Below are 21,353 nucleotides of genomic sequence, written 5' to 3' on the forward strand. Positions count from 1 at the left end.
GGCTTTGTGTTGTAGATGTAGGTCAGGTATCATCTGTCCTCTGCGGCAAGATGTCCACAAGGTTCAATGTTCCCATCAGCAAACAAAGGCAGTGTCTTTCCTCTGTGTTTGGGATGCAACTTGTATATTGTGGATCAAAGACAGAGTGACTTGTCAGTTTGCAACACTGAAAATCATGGGTGGATTATGAGACGATGGGTCCCTGGGCACGGATATGCAAAAGGCCCCACCCCCTGTCTACATAAGAGCAAGACACACAAGCCCTTTTTAAATAGGAATTGTGCAAATTTGCAGGAAAGCCCAAACAGTCTTTTTTTCAGCATTGGCAGTATAAAAACAAAATCGGGGAGTGCGGTAAAATGCCGCCTACCTACTTTTGTTTATACAGAATGCGCCTTTTTCGGGGCAATGGGGGGCGTGAGCAAGCAACAAAACGTGTTGCTCAGCGTGTGACGTAAACAGTGACGTGGGAGGGAAGCCGTGGCTGGTCGGTCCTTCGGCGATTCTCTTGTAAGTCGGCCCGTCCTTCACCATCCTGGTTAATGGCCTCTTAGTTTGCGAGGGCAAGGAGGGGCGCGCAATTCCTTGTCTCCCCAGTTGCTCATCTTTACAGTGTCTGTCAGGTTTGCGTTTCCTTCTTGCTACTCGCTGCTCGCTAATTCCTGCTATCAGCTGTTTCCTGTTTATCCACAGTGGCTTGCACATGTGGCGTCATCAACAGCTCCTCCCATAAGTCATCAACAACCCCTCCCGTGGCGGAAGGCCGCCTCGTTCTTTTTAAACAGAAAAAGGTTCCACCAATATACCCTACAAGGCGGAAAAATGGGCACCTTGGATCAACTCGCCAATTCGGCCCTGTGTGCCTTAACGCTCGCAGCTTGCCAGCAAAATGGCCCAACATTCGCTGAAAATCTGGCAGTGTAAAAGGGGCTACTGCCTCTGTAGGCTTGTGTACCTTTTTTAGTTTTGTCTTTATTGGTTGTTTTGTGTCTTTGCAGTTCCTTCGCATCCCTTTTTGGTCAAGGCCAGGGGGGCCCTGACACACCCCTGTGCCTGGTAGGCCTGTTCAGTGCAGAAAATACTCTTTTTTTTATTGGCTTTATTGTTTAAAAGAGGCATAATGTGAGCTGAGATTGACATTTGCATCCATCACATCAATCCATTACATGTCGAACACTACTGCATGATTATTTTGAGTACAAGCAGATTATTAAATTCAAGACTTTGCACCCAGAAGCTATGTTATCAGTGTTCATTATAACTTCATAATTTGTTCGTAACATAACTGTTTCAATGAGGGCGGGACACAACAAGCTGTTGCCACCACATGTAAAATGAGAGATTCATTGTCCCCCTGTGAGTAGTGTTGAATTACTTGAGGCGAGGCCATGCTGAAGAGTGTTTGGATCAAGACAGAAAAGACTCATAAAAACCAAGGAAAGCAACAAGTGAGGAGGTGAGAATGTGAAGCAAAATAAATCTTTTATTGAACACCAATCAGGACTCTGCATTGCAGGTACATGAATAACAGTCTTAGCTACATGAGGAGAAAGGAACGGGCAGACAAAAGGCCAATGAAGGTCAAACTGTTACAAATCCATGTGGGAATACGAGAGATGCTACAGATAACTTAAGAATGGAGGGGTCAAAAGCATCCTGGTTACCTAAGAGTGAGGATCAAAGATAAGATCAGCAGGACAGAATGTGTATTGGCCTGTGTACGTGTCACACCATACTGAGGTCTACTCAAACTATCAACAACGCTTTAAAGGATCAACGTGTAGGATTTGGGCAGATGTATCGGCAGAAAGGGAATATAATATTATATAAAACCTCCTGAATGATAAACACTACAGGAGTTCTCATCAGGAGTTTTAGCTGTTCAAAATCTGTGATCCTCACCACTAGATGCTAACACATCTGCTCAAATCTTACATACTGCTCCTTTAAGAGATGTTAACATCCATCCCAAAAATATAAAGATGTATAAATGAAATGTGTGTTTGCTGCTCTTTTATTCACTTACAAAGACATCACACCAATAAAAGCTGGCGGAGAAAGAATAACATGAAAACCAGACATTCTTGAACATGTTTTTCTCTTGAGCACATTTGCTTCCTTATTAAAAAAGTGTCACATGCTTCCAACCAGACTAACCAGTTATATGAAAAAAACAACAGCCCATCATTCATAAACAACTCAATCCAACTGGCAAATAGTCACTGTAGACCCCACACCCCCCCAGAACCTGAACCCTGGGTACAGTGGGCCGGTGAACTGGGTCTGGTGCCGGTGGATGAGCTCAGCCTGGTTGTGGGTGATGCGGTAAAAAGCCAGAATCCCTGCATGCTGGTCCAGATAGACGCCAATCCGCCGGGCCTTGGGGGAACCCAGCAATTTTTCCTGGCTGTTGTGCCAGAAGGAGAAGCCGGTCCCGGACCAGTACAAGCTCCAGGACAGAGCGTTGTGGCCCAGACGGCTGTTGTCATCAGAACCCTTACGCTCCATCTCCTTGTAGGCCACGCCGATGGTGATCTGCACGTTGGGACAGGAAAAAACTTGATTATGAGAGGAAGCAAATCTTCTCATCTACATGTTCAGAACCTAAATGTAAAATGTAAATCCAACAGCTCATGTCTTCTAAGTCTTTGAAGGTTCATAACCAGGGCTCAGTATTGGTATTTATTCAACATGACTAAGAGACTACAGATATGCTAGCATCTCTGTGAGGCTGTACTTAGGCACAGTGCTGCTATGAGCCAATGTCAGCATGCCAGTACGCTCACAGTAACAATGCTAAGATGCTAACGTTTAGCAGGTGTTATGTAGTGTAGTTTTAGTGTCAGCATGCTAACTGAGCACGAAACACAAAGTACAGCTCAGGCTGATGGAAATGTCTTTAGTTTTGCAGGTATTTATTCAAGTAGAATTTTTAGTGTTGGACAAATTATAGTTTTAAAATGATGATGAAAAGTTAAAGGATCTCTAATTTTCATAATTAATTTAATTTAATAACAATTCATCAAATAGTTGTTGAGTAATTTCACTCAAAACCACAAATATGAACTTTGTGATGGTGCTAGAGGAAAAGTCAGGTGATTTTATCAGGATTTATCATTTAGATTAAATTTCAGGCTGGACTTTAAGTGTATGGAGTGATTTACAGACACTAACATCCCTTAAACCAAGCTGCTAGTGTGATGAAAAATAAGAATCCACAAAAGTAGATCAGTGTTTATTTTGAATATTAAAAAGGTAAAATCTGGATTGCTTGACTCCTGATCACACGAGGCTCTGTCTTATTGTAACCTACAATAACCAGTGACCTCTTGCAACAGGAAATGCAACATTTTTGGGTGTGTGAGGACATAAAATCAAGATTAAAATCTGTTTAAACTGATTAGTTTCATTTAAATCCTAAGTATATTTTGGTGAAAATCTGTAAAAACCAAAAACACCGAGTATTTGTGACATCCAAGATTAGCAAAGGGAGAGATATTGGAGTCCAGCTTTTGTTGGACAAACTGCTGATTATTGTGACAACAGTGTGAAGTGGTCACCTTCTGTTTTAGGCAAACAGGATGACAGTCAACAGACCCTGAATTCACAAGTCTCAGTTTGTGGTCCAGTTGAGTGATTTCAGTTTACGAAAAAAAAAGTCTTGTATGCAACACATGCCTATCCGAAACCATCCGTTTCCCCACTGATGTCTAATGATTCACCTTTGTGCCGGTCCACTCCACCTCCCAGTAGTAAGGGCTCCCTCCTAGGGGCTCTCTGCAGAGAACCTGTCTCCAGAACTGGAAGCGTTCAGGATGGTCTGGTAGGTTCAGGTTCTCAGCCCGCATCGTGGCCTTACGATCGCCATCTGACAGCTGCACGTGGCGAAACACCGTTCTGGCGTCCATGGTGGGTTCAAAGCGATCTGAGGGGAGAGGATGCATCTTAGTGAGAACTCTGGATCCCCTGAAGGCCTTGACTCTGTGTTTATATATATTATAGATTATGATGAACTCACATTTCAGCAGTTCTTCTCTTGTCTTTGGATCAGGATTAACAAGTCCCATTGTTGTTGCAGGAGGTGCTAAGAGGCAAAAAATGATATATCAAATCAGGGATCAAAAGTCATTTACACCAATTTGCATTTCCTCTAAGTAGTTGATTGAATTGTAAAGGCAGCTTCTGATGCTTTTGTATTTACCTCGAGGTTGAGGAGGAGGGAAAGGTGGAGGCAGGGCTGAAGCTTCATGTCCAGAGAAATGGGGGGAGAAGAAACAAAGAAAAAGGTTAACCACATAAAATATCAACTGCATGACATCTAACATGTACACTGTTACAAGCTATCTTGTTCTTACCTTGACAAGAAGGACGTTTGGATGAATCTTTGTTTCCTGATGGGGAGAAGAAATGAATTCATGAAGAAAAATATTAACTCTGACACTTTCTAACAACCATATTTAAATGTTTTCAGGTCCAGGAGCATCTGTACCTTGAGGTCGTGGAGGTGGCAAAGGTGGAGGGTCTCTTATCATCTCATACACTACAGGAAAGAGCAGAGGAGTTGTGAGAAACACATCTTAAAGTGTCATTTTTCCACAGTTTAACAGGCAAACAAACTTCAACATATTCTGTGCTTGTGTACTACTGAGGGATTTTAAGTTACTGTACCTGTGTTTTTTGCAGTGGCCTGACAACTGTTATCAGCTGCCGTAGTGGCCGCTGCTGCTGCACCATTGGGCACTGAAGCCACAGCATCAGGATTCACTACAAAGAAAAGGAATGTTTTAATGTCTGAAGACGAAAGGCAAGGAGGAGAGAAGAGAAGAAGAACACTGACCTAATCTGACGATCTTAGCCAGGCTGGCTTTGCAGACATCCTGTATTGACTGTTGTAGCTCTTTCATGACTACGCGGACAGAGGCTACCACCGCTTCCTCCTGACTCGACTCTCCCGTGGCAGCCGTCTGACCCAGCGGCTCCATGGTAAGGAAATTCTTCAGTATAAGTGGCACAATATGTTAAAATCAAAAACAGCATTGTATTGATAGTGAACCTCATGCTTAGGCTTCTTTTACCTTCAAGAAGCGAATGTGGTCCTGCATGTCGGCCAGCCTGTTCAGCTCCTCACCCCTCCAGCGCAGCGATGCCACCTCCTGCTCCAGATTCTGGATCTGCCCCTCGACCTGGCTGCCTAAGGAGGTCTCGTGGATGCTGAGGGCCTCACCGACCTCGATGCCTGTTTGATTCACGTTTTTGATTAGCTCTGAGAATAAATCCATGCTCTCTTGCTCTAGAGCCTGCACCAAGGCCTGGGAGTGTACAAAGAGGAAGAGAAGAGGGCACAAAGGAATATTAGTATGTCATAAACAAGCAAGATATCAGAAATGGTGACACAGTACAGCAAGCAATCATGATTGCTACTTACCTTGTGTTGGCGGGCAGCATGTGGGAGCTCCACAAGCTTCCTCTCAGTCTCCTGGATTCTCTTCTGTATGTCAACCTGCATCTGAACAAGCTCTTTCTACACACACACACACACACACACACACACATCATCATCATCCATGGATTAGTGCAGAAAGAAGAGGCCATACACACTGTAAGACAGTAATGGACCTAGCCTGTACTTTGGGATGAGTCATTGTGATGTTACACAATATTGTGGCCTCAGAGATGAGCACTTCCACACAGGAATGCACAGGAAAAACAATTTTTTATCAGCTACATCTTCAAAATGCTACACTTGACAGCACACTTCTTGATTCCCCCGCACCTCATCTTAAACACCAAGACCAACACAAGAGACAAACATAAGCACACTGATAGCATCACCCTTTATTTGCCTTGTCCATTACATACCTGCCTCTCCTTCCTCTCTTGCTCTGGCTTAAGCACACGATGTCCCTTGTGTCCATGTTGGCAACACACCTCACACACACACTCCTTGTCGTCATGACAAAACAGGTCCAGGGGTCGGTTGTGTTGAGGGCAGGGCCTGGGCTCCACCGTGGGAAGCTGAGGGTACACGCTGCCCTGTCGCGGCCCTCTATCTGGTAGGACCTCCAGGTAGATAGGCATTGATGGCTGGACAGAGGAGCCAGCTGTGGAGGGACTTTGCTTGAAGCTGTTGGTTCTCAGTTTCTCCATCGCCTCCGCTAGCAAAGTGCTCTTGGCCAGGGAGGGTCGAGGTTTGAAGACCTGCCGACACTGGGGGCAGCTGCACTCACCCTTGCTGTCTTTCTTGTCCCAGTGGCTCTGGATACAAGCCAAGCAGTATGAATGTCCACAGGGTAGAGTTGCCGGGTCCTTCAGTGTGTCCAGGCATACTGAGCACACAAAGGTCTCCTCTTCAGGCCAGGCTGAGGCCATGTGGTGCTGGGTGGAACGGAGGAGGATGAGCTGGATTTCTTGGAGGTCACCACAAGGTTCCTGGTTTGAGTAGGAAACAGAACTACAAATATTGGTCCAAAGTGTTTTAAGTTAAAGCAACGACACCCAAAGATGGCAAAGCTGAAATGCCAGTTGACATGAAACTCATGCTGCTTAAGAACTGAGGAAGCCTGGGCTCGGGTGGGGCTGGTAAAACAGGTGAGGTGAGAAGTTTCTTTCGCTTATGTCATAGGTGCTTCCCAGTTTGCCAAAGGACAAATTGTATGCATCATAAATATAGCAACTTGAGATTAAAAGAGAAAAAAAAGCCAGACGTTCATGTTAGAGCTCCCTAGAAATTAATCCTATAATATAATCACCTGCTTTAGTAAAGGCCTGGTTAATGTGGAGTCCAGTTTGGGCAGACTGCTGGTTTTTCACCTCTGTAACCTGACAGTGATGTGGGCCTAAATTTGCAAACAATGAGGGATCAGGTTCTGAATTGTTTCATCAGTAAATAATAAAAGAAAAAAATCTGTTTTACCTTCACCCTTTAGGCTATTTACAATAAATACAACAAGCTGAGGAGCTGCTGGGAGTGTGGGGAAGTGAGTGGCGTCACCGCAGCGCAGTGAGGGCAACACTGACGCGCACGAAGCTGCCCCCCGCCATATTGAGTAGTGGAAGCCGGCTAGCTGGGCGAGAGGCCAGAAGCTGTTGATTCAACTTTCAAGGTGAGTTTTTTCCGCTCTCAAACTATATTACAAAATTAAAGTGGGTCACTGGCATGTTTTCTGACTTTGTGTAGGGCGTGTCGGCTTTTTTCTAATCCGCCGCATTTAAAGTTTAGCATAGGGCTACATTAGCCCGGCGTTGTTTTTGCTAGTTTTATGCTAATATGTTAGCAAGCTAGTTAGTTTGCGTACACATCGACAGCTGATCTCAGAGCAAAAGAAGATCGTGGCAACAGCTTTTGTTAGTTTTAGTTGGCTGTGGAAAAGCCCAAAAAGTTAATGTCTTCACGCAATGCGATGGTATACAGATGTGTTAACGTAGCAAACAAAACACAGCTAAGCTAGCTCGCTAGCCGCAGTAGCTAGTAATTTAAAGTTTGACAGCAACTTAAGTTAGCATAGACAAACTTAGGGACAAAACAGCTAAACTTTGTGAGTGTAAAGAATTTAAGTTTGGCTGACATTTTCATTCAGACGTGATCACTCCTGTAGGTGGAGCCATGTGACATTTATCATTCAACTGAGCTTTGAGAGAATCCAAACTGAACATACACTCATATGCTGGTGTATTTGTCTGATGAGCAAAACGAGCCTCATTGCTGCTGTCTGTTTCTTTTACAGGATGTTTAGGGCCCCCCAGGTCCTGATTTGGTCTTGTCCCACTAGACAGTTGTTGCTGTTGAGGGAATCCCACCTCTCTGCTTTCTGTAAACACACTGCTGCTGGATGGCAGAGCTCAAGAGATGTTAAGCAAAGGAGATATGATGGGATCTATGGAAGTAAGGGGGGCTCGTCATTGTCTACAGAGACTGCATCCCGTTCAACACAGCTGTCTTCATCCAACTCAGGCTGTGACAACCTGAGACGGAGAGAGTTTCAAAACCACCCATCCAATGTCATTTTGTCCAGCCATCATCACTCTGCTCAGGTTTTTGCCGCTGCAAAGGCCAGACGAGCGTCTGACTTTTGGAAATGCACTGTAGCGGAAGATTTAGGTCTAAGCGTCAAAGCTGCAAGTCCTCACCAGGACTGTTTAATCAATACAACTTGCCTTCAGCCCTGGGAAAGGCCTTGGGATGTTTGCCAACCTTCACTCTGTTTCACCAGTAAGACTCGGTGTAACCTTCAAAGCCATTTACACTGCAGACAGTACTTTGTTAGACCCTTCAGCTCATCGACACATACAGCATGTGTTTTGAACCACTTTCACAGTAGACAACAACACTCAAGCAACTTTTCTCAAATAAACAGAGCAGTTCATCAAGCTGCCCCTTGCATAGCAGAAGCCTGGAGAGACTGTCTATCCCTGGAGAATGAAAACAGGTGTAGACAGAGCCTGGGGCCCAACTTGAAGCTGTACGAGGTGGACAAGGGGAAAAAGGAGGCAAGTCAGAGCCAGGGAAAGAACCAAGGGAGATGGGCATCAGTCCTGGTCTCGCTGTGCTCTGTTGAGGGGGAGCCAGCGTTTCTCTTCACCCTGCGCTCCAGCACACTGAAGGGCAGGCACAAGGGAGATGTCAGGTAAGTGGCAAGCTAGGAGCTAAATAAAAAAAAATGTCATGAGGAGTTGTGTATCTGTCCTCACTTTGAGTCATTTACAGTTTTGCAGGAGGAAAGAGTGATCCATCAGACAGAGATGATGTGGTGGCGACGGCTTTGAGGGAAGCCAGGGAGGAGCTGGGTGTTTCTGTGGCAGCAGAGAAGGTCTGGGGCCTCTTGAAGCCTCTCAGGGACAGGGTGAGTGCAAGTGCTGTCAAGAGTAAAATTACACCACTTCGAAATTTTTTAAATTGATTTTAAAATGCCAAGATGGAGTTATGGTTTATTAATGTATGGAGGGTATTGTAAAACTGTGAAGGTGTGCCATTGATTGCACCTTGTTGGAAAAACTGCTATTTTCTTTTATCCATTTGTTTTAATTGCAATTTTGTTTCTTTATTTAATTTTCATTAGCTTTGAATAGTGGTTAAAAAGTCTTAAATAGTGCTGCAAGTAACAATTATTTTATTGGCAATAAATCTGTAAGGTTTTTTTTTTTTTTGTTTTTAACAAATCGTTCACTGTGTAAACGATTACTAAAAGTAACCCTCCGTTCATTCATTCATTTTCCGTAACGGCTTATCCTGTTAGGGGTCGTGAGGGGGCTGGAGCCTATCCCAGCTGATAATGGGCGAGGGATGCGGTACACCCTAGACAGATCGCCAGACTATCATGCGTTTTTTTTGCATTTGGTTTGCAATCGGATAGCGGTTACCCACATATATTTATACCTGGTAGTAATGTGTCTCTGGTGTCTACATCCAGATCCGTTTGCTGTCTGATCATGCTCCCTTCCGCTGACATCACATCCTCCTCTTCATCTGCAAACATTTCCAGCAGCAGACTACAACGTCATATCCTGTGCACTGCAATAACAACAACAACAACAAGATGTTAGCCGCCCGTGAAGTCGCGTTATTGTATGGATCCCTTTGTCGGACCAAATGGAGTGCAGACACTTAGTCTCACCGTGACTACATCCTCTACTATCATCCGTGTTTTCTTTTTCTTGGCAGTCGCTACCCAGTGAGGGTTGTTGTTGTCTTCTTCCTTCTTCCTCTGTCCAGCTGATGTACCTTGCTTACATATTTTCCCCCACGGAGATGTTACATGTGGATTGGAGACGCATTTGCATTTACACTTGCGTTCGATGTGGTCACAAAGCGTCCCTGACCACCTTCAGAAGTGGTTTGGCAGATCGGATAACAGTCCGTCCCCAATGCGTTTCGAGCGTATTTACACCTGTTAACCTAACATGCATTTCTTTGGACTGTGGAGGAAGGAAGGTGGAGAGCCCAGAGAAAATCCACGCTGACACAGGGACAAGATGCAAACTCCCCATCCCGGTTCAAATCAGGAAACCTCTTGCTGTGAGGCGACAACGCTAACCACTGCAGTACCGTGCTGCCGAAAAAAGAAATGAAATTGTAGATAATGCTCATCACAACTAACGAGCTCAAGGTAAAATTGCTTGTTTAGTCTGACCAGCTAACCAAAGCCCCAAAATACTCTGTGTACAATGACACAACAGAGATAAATCACCCAAACGCTTATTTAATTATCTGAATGGTTTGATTAATTTTCTGCCATCTGCTTACTTGATAAGTTGATAAATTGTTCCAGCATTAGCCTCGAGTTAAGCCTAATTAGGCCCACAGTACCTTCTTTTTTATGTCCACTACTATACAGGCTTTGTTTTGTCATAAAGTTAGGCCACAGATGAATCTATCATGATAATAATGAAAAAAAAATGTGTTTTGTGTAACTTAGACAGACACTAATCATCATGTCAGAACTTGACCATTTTGACCCTTTTGTATCAAGTCTACCATCTTCTTCTGCAATAGGGGACCACAAGGGAAATAACCTCTAAGGCTTTTTTTGTGTATTTTAATCCTTGGCAGTTTTAAATATGTTTATACGGAGTCTGTCGTTGTGATTAGCCTGTCATGTATGTTTTAATTTACAAACAAATCCATCTGACCAACTGACGTGTTAGTGTTGGATTCTGACGCCGTTTGTGTCTTTCATCTTTCTCACCAGTCGGGGATGCTGGTCGCTCCTGTGCTGGCAAACCTCGGCCCCATAGAGGAGTTATCCTTCAAACCAAACCCTGGAGAGGTATATTCATTTATTTTCAGCACTTCTATGTTTTATATCGTCTTGAGAGAGGCAGATTTTCACATGTGTAAATAACTTGGGACTTTGTTTCTGAACATTGTTGAGATTACAGCTGGCTCCGACTAAGAATTTCCATAGTTGACTAATAGCTGTCATTTAGGTCAGTCGCTGTTTACGATATTAATTTAATTATTAAATTACATATTTTGGGCGGGGCAACACAGTGGTTTGGATTTCCTGCCTGACATGCTATTAACTAGACTGTGGAATAACCACAGGTACCAGCCCTGGAAATTAGGGGCCGTACACATGCTGTGTCTTTAACTGCCTTGAAAACACGATTCCTTTCTTGTGCCAGCTTTTAAGAGCGCATGGGCAGGTTGTGTCTGAGGTTGCTATGCAACCGTAACAAGCACAGTATCATAGTCGATTTACCTGAAATCCTGAGTGTTTGGTCGACTATTAGGCCCTAATAAACACTAGAGATATATTATGGTCAGTCTACTTACAGTATTGCTCTGTCACCAGATGATCTCTCGGGGTGACTTTGTTTCAAATCAGTTTTAAAGCAGCATACAGCTTTTATCATCTGTTCATTTGTTCTCAATAATCTCTTCTGTTTTTTAAACTATCAGAGTAAAAATACAAATTAATAGATAGGTAAAACATTTACTTTAAAACACTCCACTTCTATGGTTGGTTACGGTTTAGGTCCAAAGTTATAACCAGTGTTTTCCTCCCCAGGTGGAGGAGATTTTCACCCTGTCTTTGTCCCACCTGTGCAACCCTCAGAACCGCGGCTACACACACTTCCGTGTTGGCGACAAGTACGGCTACACCCTCCCAGTGTTTTGTAACGGGAAGCATCGAGTGTGGGGCCTGACAGCTGTGGCCCTAGACCATACCCTGAAACTCATTGTCCCTTCGTAGCAGCTCGGTCGTGGTTTCTCTACAATCTACAGTGCACTTAGTACTAAAGCACATATGTGACTCAAAGATTTGACAAATGTGCAATCAAGCTTTGTGTAGCAAACTCTCGTCAGGAATCAAGTGTGAATACTTAATATTTTCATACATCCACTCTCAAGTTATGAAGGGAAAATTCCTTTCCTGTCAGGAGAAGGATTTTTCCTTGTGTGCACTTTCTGAGCCTCGTGTATAAGAATCTCTTGAACGGACTGTGTGTATAAAGAAGGTGGCCAGCTGTGATGATGTCACTGATACAGAGCAGGTGTTGGCAGTCTTTGTAGATCTGATGTGGAGTAACAACATCAAAAAGCAGTGCCAACACACTTAATTATACCTGATTCTTACCTGAACATTATCAGTAGCTAATGTATATCTATATAAATATTATGGACCGCTTTAATTTCAGATGCTTTCAGATCCTTTTCCAATTAAACTTGAAATGTTGTGTTACCAATTAAATCGATTTCAACAAGTTGATCAGTCACTGATGTACCTTTTCCTTTTCCAGTTTCACACGAGTGTTTGTTACATTTTATAATGTGGGCTCAGTAAAGCACAGCTTTAACAGAGATCATGGTTTCCAGTGTCATTCAGCTGATTCAGGTCATTTGATCTCGCACTAGGTCAAATCTGGACTGTTATAAACACTTAAATGATATAAGCACATCAACATTGACAAGGCAATAAAGTTTGTTTTATTCTCTCTGTATTCATTCTTTTGTTAAAGGTGAGATCTGTTATCACGTGATTTGACATCAAAGCAATAAATAGTGCAAAAAGACAGCAAACAACAGTTTCTATTGGGGGAAGATTGAAAATGTGTTGTATCTTAATCACAATCATCCTTTACGTTTATGTACTTTAAAGCTTTTCTCTTAATATAGCTACTGTGCCACAATTTTCTGTATGTACCATACTTAAAAGCTTTACAGGCAGTAGTGTGTGATGACCGCTGTAGTAATGCAAGTCAAACTGCTTTCTACAACTCTTGAATGCTGTGGACTTGCTTGAAATGCAATCCTCAGTTTTGTAAAATGCCTTTCGGTCCTTAAACACCACTGAAAATCTGTGAAACATCTGAAAACTGTGGACTGGAGAGCATCGGTTACTAACAGCACAACTGAGGCTTCAAGCTTGAAGCATCAAGGCAGCGAGCATTCCATGGGGTCCTGTGAGTCAGGCAGGAGGTGACAGTTGAAGGGCCAGCTGAAGGAGAAGAGATCCAGAGCTTGGCTGCATTGCTGCTCGGCAGAGGAGCAGACCGAGCGGCAGGGCTGGAGGACGCCACCCTGAGGGCTGCACTGGGGAAGGAACATTCCGCACACCAGCCTCTGCAAGGGCTCAAAGCATGCCAGCTCCATCAGCACCTGGACGACAAAATGGTGAAGGATTACACAGCAACAACAAGAAAATCATGGTAATTTAGGTACATTATTAACGTAGCTTTTACCCGGTACTGTCGCAGGAGTGTGGCAGCTTCTCTCTGATCAGCAATGGACAGCCAGATGTTTGGGAATGAGGTGAGGTTGTAGCTGAGGCCTTGACACATCTCTACCTCTATGAGCTCACATGATGAAGCTGAGGGTGTAAGGAGAGGATTCCCATTTTAATTTTTCAGTATTTTACTTTATGTAGTCTAATACTTGGCACACAGAGAACCAGAACACACAAGAAAATTATGATACAGTCAATGGGGCCTTAATGTTTTTTTTTGCTGGTGACAAATCATTCTGTACATAATCTTTTCAAGGGCTAAAATCCAGCTCTGAAAACAAAACCCACTGTGACTGTGATCAAGGTCAGAGATAACAGGTACTCACTGAAGGGAGGGTAGGTGGAGTTGCCACAGCCCTGCTCATCTGCTCCGTCAGGACAGTCGTTCCATCCGTCACACAGCCACTGCTGGTGAAGGCACTCGCCTGTGCTGCAGGCAAACTGGCTCGGACCACACGTCCCTTTAAATCAAGATAAAAGCATGTTTGCGGAGCTCTTCATATGAACCTCTTGGAAACTAATGATCTTCCCCCTTATCTCTTGACATAATGAGGAAGGAAAGAACAAACGAAGAGGGGAAAATATGAAAGAAAGACATGTCAGAGCAAGGGAAATAGTGAAGGCACCAGTCACCCTTTGGTTTAATATGAATTTTTCTTTCTTTAGAAAAACTAGAACTCACTGCCCAGTACGGACACAGCCTGGTACGTGGCGTTGAAGCCACTGTCGGCCACTCCCTCATCAGCCACAAACACCACAGTCATGTGGGGGCCGGAGGAGGTCAGGTCTGGAGGGACAGTGGTGCCACAAAACCTGAGACAAACACAGAGGAAACAAAAGCTGTTCCTCATAACACTGTGGTAATATGAGGACACACATCCACCCTTATTTACCCTCCTCACACAGGTTTTGAACAAGGAAATGATAACTGAGGTTACAGTCGCTGTCCAGGTGCCCGTGGTGCGTCTCACCTTCCCAGCACTCTCCCAGCTCCGGTGTTGACACTGTCGTGCACCTCCACGTAGTCAAACTCACACACATCCTGAGTCTCCAGGCTGAAGTTCTTGAAGCTCAGCGTGATGACGTGACCCTCCTCAACAGATATGTACCATATGCACAGCTGATGGGAAACAGACAAACACCAGATTAGTTCATAAGACACACAGTCCTGTAACTGCTGGTGTGGAGTGTATTTGACAGTCTGAAGTGGTTCAAGATGTACCTGCTGGTGAGGGTAAGGCCTGGGGTGGTTTGGACTTGACAGGTAACCATTGGGCCCCGTCTTCTGCCCACCACATTCTGAGAAACAAACAGAGTGGAGACAATGTCCATGAGGTCATGCTTGGGTAATTTTCAAGTGTGTTTAACTTCTGTTTCTGTTTTTAACTTTGTTTGCATGCTCTCATCACTGGGCAGATTATGAGACAATGGGTTATTTTGTGTCTCTTTAAGGTCATTTCCTGTCTCTTTGTCGTAATTTGGTTTCTTATCTTATATTTTTGTGTATCTTTGTTGTCATTTTGTGTCTCCTTGAGGTTGTTTTGTGCCTCTTTGGGGTCATTTCCTGTCTCTTTGTGGTAATTTGGTTTCTTATCTGGCATTTTTGTGTATCTTTGTTGCCAGTTTGTGTCTCTCTGTTGTTGTTTTGTGTCTCCTTGTGGTTGTTTTGCATTTCTTAAGGTCACTGCCTTTCTCTTTGTGGTCATTTGGTTTTCCTATGTGGTATTTTTGTGTATTTTTGTTGCTATTTTGTGTCTCATTGTGGTTGTTTTGTGTCTCTTTGTAGTTGTTTTGTGTCTCCTTGAGGTCATTTCCTGTCTCTTTGTGGTTATTTGGTTTCTTATCTAGTATTTTTGTGTGTCTTTGTTGCCATTCTGTGTCTCATTGTGGATGTGTTGTGTCTCTTGGAGGTCATTTCCTGTCTCTTTGTGGTAATTTGGTTTCTTATCTGGTATTTTTTGTGTATTTTTATTGTCATTTTGTGCTTCCTTGTGGTTGTTTTCATCCCTTTGTGGTTGTCTTTCCCATTTTTGTTGTAAACGTTGTGTTTATTTGCTGTTCCTTTGCACCTCTGTTGTTATTTTGAGTCTCTCCCTGGTCAGTACGTGTTAATTTGAGTGACACACTGCAGGATGAAAGCCAGGTGGGCCCCTGACACTTTAGGCTCCTGGGCCTGTGCATGTTAGGCCCCTTCAGTACCCCATCCATGCTCTCACCTTTGTGTTTATGGCTGCAGTTTGCCTCATCTGTTTGGTCATGACAGTTTGGATGACCGTCACACACAGACACAGGCAGCAGGCAGCGACCACTGTCACACATAAACTCTTCTCTGGAGCAGCTCTCTGAGAAAACACACAGTAGATACATGCACATTAATGCAGATGAGTATGATTGAAACAGTCTATGCATTTGCAGATGCACACACACACACACTACTGACTGTGTCCAGGCAGTATGGCCTTGTACTGTGCGGTGAAGCCGCTGCCTGCGATGCTGCTATCAGAACGGAAGGTGACCCACACTGTGCTGCTGTTTGTGTTGACTGTCGGTGGTGCTACATTACCGCAGAACCTGCAGGAGAGAAGGACAGACCTTTAAATAATCTTAAACTCTCAGTTTTTTTCTCCATGTCACTTTGGCGTTGGCACCAGTGTCTCAACTTTGTACTCTGAATTCCCTAAAGGATTTGTGAGGCAATTATGTAACATTTTTAGAATTTCATGAATCATGTTATGACACTTTCCAAGAATGCAAGTAAGCCAAAAGTTTAAAGTATTCACATGTATTGAATTTTTTCCAAGATGCTTTCAGTACCTTGAAGCACTCTGCTATTATTCACAGACCGTTAGTGTCATCTACTGACTCCTTAGGGTAATGACATGAACCCTGAACATTACTTTGGAGAGAGAGAACTAAATTGAAATTTAGCTGTTTTGACCTAACTCCATGCTACCTACCATACGCCACTAGGTGAGATAGTTTTTGTTATTCCTCTACAGAGTGACGGTGAGTGCAAATGCAAAATCTGCAAACAACCAATAAATGTGGAGTGTAAGGTTCAAGGTCTTCCTACAGCAAAAATATAAGCTTTAAAAGAGAGCACTTGTCACTGCAGCATGACAGTGACATCTGACGACAAACTACGCTGTTGTGTCTGGTGAGTATTTTATTCGTGGAGGTAGCTGCTGGGGTTTGACCAACCTGGTGACCACAGAGCTCTGCTCTATCTGCTCCTGCACCTCGAGCCAGTCAAACAGACAGGGAGACGGCCCCTCTACAGCCAGAGAGGATATGTGGATCTGGACCAGGGAGGGGGGAGGCACTCGGATCACCCACACACACAGCAAGTTGGGCGGGTAGGAGCCAGGGTGGTTTGGAGAGCTCAAACTGCCCTCTGAGTCAGCCAATACCCCTCCACAACCTGTGAGGGAAAGGAAAAAGCAAAGGGCCTCCAGATAAAGAAGAGTTAGCATTTTTATTGGGTGAGGATGGACATGAAATTGACTTTGCATGATTTGTATAATATTAGAACACAAACGTCCATTCAGCTTGAATCTCTTACGTGTTTCAGATGGTGGGATCCTAGCAGACTGTGGTGCTGCTGTACTTCCATGTTGGCTTCTGTCGGTAGAAATTGTGGGTAAAGTAGGGGAACCAGCGTCTCCTGCGTTCAGCCGGTCTGGAGGGCTGGTAGACAACAACTGATCCTCCACAGCCTGGCCTTTCATCTCTAAATCAGTGACAGAAAACACCCAGGATTTAAATCAGTTTCAGGTGTTTCTTTTTCAGTGTGATGACTCATCTGAGGTGCAGCAGTGACTCACGTGTGAGGATGAGGGCCAGCGCCAGTCCGATGGCTGCTAACAGGAGCAGGGCAGCAGCAGAGACCACCACCACACCCCAGCCACAACCTGGACCCCGCAGACGCATCGCACACACCCCAAACAGACCCCAGCGTAGACCTGAACAACAGAGCACGGATACACATAAACACTGGGGGTTGTAAGAGGACAGTGGGGGTCTTTTTTGCTAGTTCATATAAGTTCATGACTTTAACTTTATGGTTTATTTCAGTATTTTCTACATGTTATTCTCTGTTACCCTTCCTTTAGTTCAACACCTTCTTTGCTATAAAATGGCACTGCATGAAGTGTTAATTCAACAACAACAAAAATAAACTACTGGACTTTGTCTGGCCAGTTAAATGGTTGCCCTTCCATAAAGTTGTTGGACTTGTGAGACACAGACTGAGAAAAGACTTATTAAAATCAAAGCAGCAGAAGCCAAGATACTTTTAGTCCTTAGTATGGGTCAAACACGAAAACACAGGACCCCACATTTCCCATAATACAACTTGGTAGCGTCTTTGATAACCTCTCCCTGCCTGCTAAACACTCACGTCTTTAAAAACTCAACACCTCCAGTTTCTAATACAGGCTTTCTTTTAGATTTTGTTTTAGTCTCCCAGCCTGAGCTGAGATAACCCTAATGACATCACTGACACATTATCATTATTTTTAAGAAAGCTCCTCCAGAGCCACAGAAGATATTGTAACATTTTCACAGGCAAGTAGGGCTTACCATGACCGCTGAACTCATCTTTTGATGTGTAAAATATGTGAAATGCCCCTTTAATCCTTGGCTACAGTGAACCATAACAACCATGTTTAACACACTGCTTTACTATTCTTCGAGAGAACTGGACTTAAAGTGTTTAAGTGATGCAATAATGTTACTAATCCAACACACATACGCACTCTAATGCAGTTCAGATTTAGTCACAGAAAGCTGCAGGCTGATTGGCTGACTCACTAGCTGCCGGTGGTTTGATTGGCTCAGGGGTGGATGAGGACGTCCTGAATCCCTCCACTCTTTCCTCCTGCTCCCCCTCCAGCTCAAAGGCAGGGTTGCAGAACACATTCTGTGCAAAGCACAACAGAAAGATGTGGAAATGTCATTCATCAATCAATAAAAGGAAAAAAAGACATACAGATTTGTACAAGTGCTTGTTTCAACGCAAGACTATTTACGTTTTGGAAGAACAGATATTATACTCATACTTTATCAAATACAAAGTTTAACTACCGTTTTTTTTTCCCTTTAAAAGGGTTTTTTTGGGGGAGTTTTTCCTTATCCGCTGCGAGGGTCATGAGGACAGAGGGATGTCGTATGCTGTAAAGCCCTGTGAGGCAAATTGTGATTTGTGATATTGGGCTTTATAAATAAAATTGAATTGAATTAAAATTGAATTTATAGGCAAAAAAAGAACACTCACTTGAATGCGCTCAGGTCTGGTATGACCAGAGGCTTAAGGTTGCTGCTGTTAGCTTAAGTTAGACATCGCTGTTCAACAGACATTCTTACTCAGCTTGTTGACTTTGTTTTGTGTTGATAGTCCAATTTTACCCGCTCTCATTCTAATGATGGCGTTTCGTAGCAGGAGCAAGTTGTGAACACATCACTGCTGCTGCTGCTGAAAAATTATGCCACAATACTTCTTCTCCACCAACAAGGAACAGGTTCCATTTTGGTTTGCAAACTTAATTTTGAATCATTTGAAGGAACCAAAAATAAATTGTTAAGGAGGCCAAAAAGTTTATTTGTTAGGACCAAAAAACAGCAGGTATTCCTTGACCTGAATCTCAAACTATGACAACATTGATACTTGTGTCAAATTCTCCAGGAGGGGAAGAGGGAGTCTTGCACGCAATTGTCTTTAAGGTCTTCTTAACATTGATAGTTGGTCCGTGCTCGGTTTTCAGGTAAAAAAAAAAAAATACAGAAGAAAAGCTCACAAGTAGGTAATGTGAGCCGCCATCTTGCTACTACTGTTTACTTCTGTAAGGTTTACTAGTTAAGTCAATTCATGTGTTTCAGTAATTTGCTAAAAATACATTACCGTGTTTGCACAGTTGACTATTCACGCATTTATGTTTTCACCTGTTGTTTCAAAGGGCGGCATTGTTGCCTCACACCAAGAGGGTTTCTGGTTCAATCCAGTGGAGTTTGCATGTTCTCCTCATGTCAGCGTGGGTTTTCTCCAGGTGCTCCAGCTTCCTCCCACAGTCCAAAGACATGCAGGTTAACTGGTGGCTCTAAATTGTCCGTAGGTGTGAATGTGAGTGTGAATGGTTGTCTGTCTCTATGTGTCAGCCCTGTGATAGTCTGGTGATCTGTCCAGGGTGAACCCTGCCTCTCACCCAATGTCAGCTGGGATAGGCTCCAGCCCCCCCCCCCCCCCCCCATGACCCTTAAGAAGATAAGTGGTTACGATAAGAGTGGAGAATAGTAAAGTGCTGCTTAAGAGAATATCCTTCTCCATCCTGCTGTGTACTCCCAACAAGAGTGACCCAACCACTGCACATCAAACCCTCACGTTACACTTCTGTTGTGCATTGTGAAACGAAATCCATTGATGACGTATCACTGATTAGTTCCCCTTAAAACCAGTTGAAATGTAGCAGGTTTGCTCCAGCACAAACGTTCCAAGAATCCTGGACGGAATCAGTTCAAGTATCGAAGCTACTTTGGTGAAAAAAGACTATGAGAGCAATGAGAGTTAACCAAATCTCTGAAGTTGAGGGCTGGACAGATAGGCAATGTGCTGAAAATCAATAAAGCTCCATAAAGCCAGGGGGAGCTGCAGACTCAAGTGGTAATTTTCTGCAGGTCAGTCACTACAAGCACCCTGTCATACTTTTTTTTCCTGACAAATATCGACTACAGCAGTTTTAAAGCAACTGACTGAAGAGAATCTTGGGATATTTAATGTGCTATCATCGTGTAATTGCTGCTTGTGGCCACAGTAGCTGCTGTACTGCAAATATTACATAGTCTTGCTTTATTAATAACCCATACAGCACTGTTAACATTCACAGTGACAATGCAGAAATGAGAGACACGTAGATTTCCAAGCAAAAAACAGAAACACCCAGTCCACAGCACAGAATTATACAATGCAAGACGATGTCTGTGAGCTATACACAAATAAAATGGCATGGCAGGGTCCACAAGGCTTGAAATGAAGAATAATTATAGTCAAAATTAAGCCAGCTGTTCCAACTCTGTGACCTTTCCCACAACACACCACCTTTATTAACCATCATCATCCGACTCATCATCCTCACTCACCTTATAAATATCTGAAGAGTCTGAGTACACCGCAACTTGGCTGAGGTCAGACATCTTTAGTCGGCTGTCACTCTCTCAGTGCTCCTCTTCTCAAAGAGCCTGATGTTGTGATAAATACATCAGTGGTGACATCGTGAAGAGAGACGTTTCTACATGAGGCAATGTTACAGATGTTTTCCGGAGTTTTATTAACATTGTTCACTTTCTGCTCCGACAGCAAACTTCCACTGAGGTGTAGTGAGCTTATGGCCTTCAGCCCTGCAGCACAGTAGAATCCTTTGTTGGACATCCATCAACATAATCCAGAGAAAAATGCAAAAATAAATAACACAATATAATCCACATGAAAGAGTTTTCAATCTCCAGTTATCAAAATGTTCATGTTTGCTGCTATTCTTTGGCCTTCTGTCTGTTTTTGCAGCATCGTCCTGTGTTTCTCTTGTTTTCTGATGGTGTGTGAGCAGTTATAAAAGCATTTTGGAAACTCCTTCACAACGTTGAACAAAGCCGAGTCAGCTGAGAGGACTGAGCTCCTCGTAGGAGGAGGGAGGACGGGGAAGGGGAGAAGGGTTGAGTGTGGAGGTGGGGGTCCCTGTTAAACCTCCATAATCCCCATAATGATCTTTTAAGCTCCTAAAATGTTTCATTCACATGCACGCTTGCATGCCCAAACCTGAGCGAGCAGGTGCACCAACACACAAATACAAGTGCACATGAGCACTACACACGGTTTTAAACCCCAAAACATTGGCACGGAGACAGTCTTAGTCATTTAGTAATAATTCTGGGTAATTAGGCATCAAAACAACAGAAGTGTTGGGGTGCAATTTGGTTTAGGAAATGGTGAATAATATGAAAAGTGCTAAAGAGATTGTGAGATTTGAAATTGCATTAGTTGCCCAAAGCTGGCTCATGGCAGTGCAGTTGAGTGTCCTAATAGATTTTAATTTATAAGCTTTGGAGCAGCTTTTATGAGGCCACTCTTAGATTAATAAG

At 43.6% G+C, this 21,353-nt stretch overlaps 3 protein-coding genes across 5 annotated transcripts; 1 reads left to right on the forward strand and 2 right to left on the reverse strand.

Annotated features, from left to right (window-relative positions):
• Positions 1–1,465: 1,465 nt before the first annotated feature.
• On the reverse strand, positions 1,466–7,050 carry ftr86 (finTRIM family, member 86). Of its 2 annotated transcripts, XM_033631809.2 has the most exons (13): positions 6,914–7,050; positions 6,750–6,836; positions 5,860–6,429; positions 5,426–5,521; positions 5,076–5,309; positions 4,838–4,994; positions 4,669–4,764; positions 4,490–4,540; positions 4,356–4,391; positions 4,202–4,243; positions 4,019–4,084; positions 3,723–3,925; positions 1,466–2,535 (listed from the first exon to the last, which is right to left on the reverse strand). In XM_033631809.2, exons 3-13 carry the CDS (start codon positions 6,367–6,369, stop codon positions 2,200–2,202), a joined length of 1,827 nt encoding a protein of 608 aa, XP_033487700.2. In that variant the 5' UTR covers positions 6,370–6,429; positions 6,750–6,836; positions 6,914–7,050; the 3' UTR covers positions 1,466–2,199. The 2 variants fall into 2 exon arrangements, with proteins under 2 accessions (XP_033487700.2, XP_033487701.2); XM_033631810.2 differs by lacking the exon at positions 6,750–6,836 and having other exon boundaries at positions 6,914–7,008.
• On the forward strand, positions 6,974–12,436 carry nudt8 (nudix hydrolase 8). The gene is made up of 5 exons (XM_033631811.2): positions 6,974–7,103; positions 7,725–8,624; positions 8,705–8,840; positions 10,686–10,763; positions 11,508–12,436. Exons 2-5 carry the CDS (start codon positions 7,726–7,728, stop codon positions 11,691–11,693), a joined length of 1,299 nt encoding a protein of 432 aa, XP_033487702.1. The 5' UTR covers positions 6,974–7,103; position 7,725; the 3' UTR covers positions 11,694–12,436.
• Positions 12,405–20,843, reverse strand: mfrp (membrane frizzled-related protein). Of its 2 annotated transcripts, XM_033631808.2 has the most exons (13): positions 20,358–20,843; positions 18,039–18,147; positions 17,051–17,188; positions 16,789–16,956; positions 16,428–16,647; positions 15,667–15,797; positions 15,443–15,568; positions 14,449–14,525; positions 14,198–14,346; positions 13,909–14,039; positions 13,553–13,687; positions 13,183–13,310; positions 12,405–13,099 (listed from the first exon to the last, which is right to left on the reverse strand). In XM_033631808.2, exons 1-13 carry the CDS (start codon positions 20,409–20,411, stop codon positions 12,875–12,877), a joined length of 1,791 nt encoding a protein of 596 aa, XP_033487699.2. In that variant the 5' UTR covers positions 20,412–20,843; the 3' UTR covers positions 12,405–12,874. The 2 variants fall into 2 exon arrangements, with proteins under 2 accessions (XP_033487699.2, XP_078023430.1); XM_078167304.1 differs by lacking the exons at positions 18,039–18,147; positions 20,358–20,843 and adding an exon at positions 17,808–17,949.
• Between the last annotated feature and the right edge of the window lie 510 nt (positions 20,844–21,353).

This window comes from Epinephelus lanceolatus, chromosome 4, assembly GCF_041903045.1.
Source record: "Epinephelus lanceolatus isolate andai-2023 chromosome 4, ASM4190304v1, whole genome shotgun sequence".
In the NCBI taxonomy this organism is placed as follows: Eukaryota; Metazoa; Chordata; class Actinopteri; order Perciformes; family Serranidae; genus Epinephelus; species Epinephelus lanceolatus.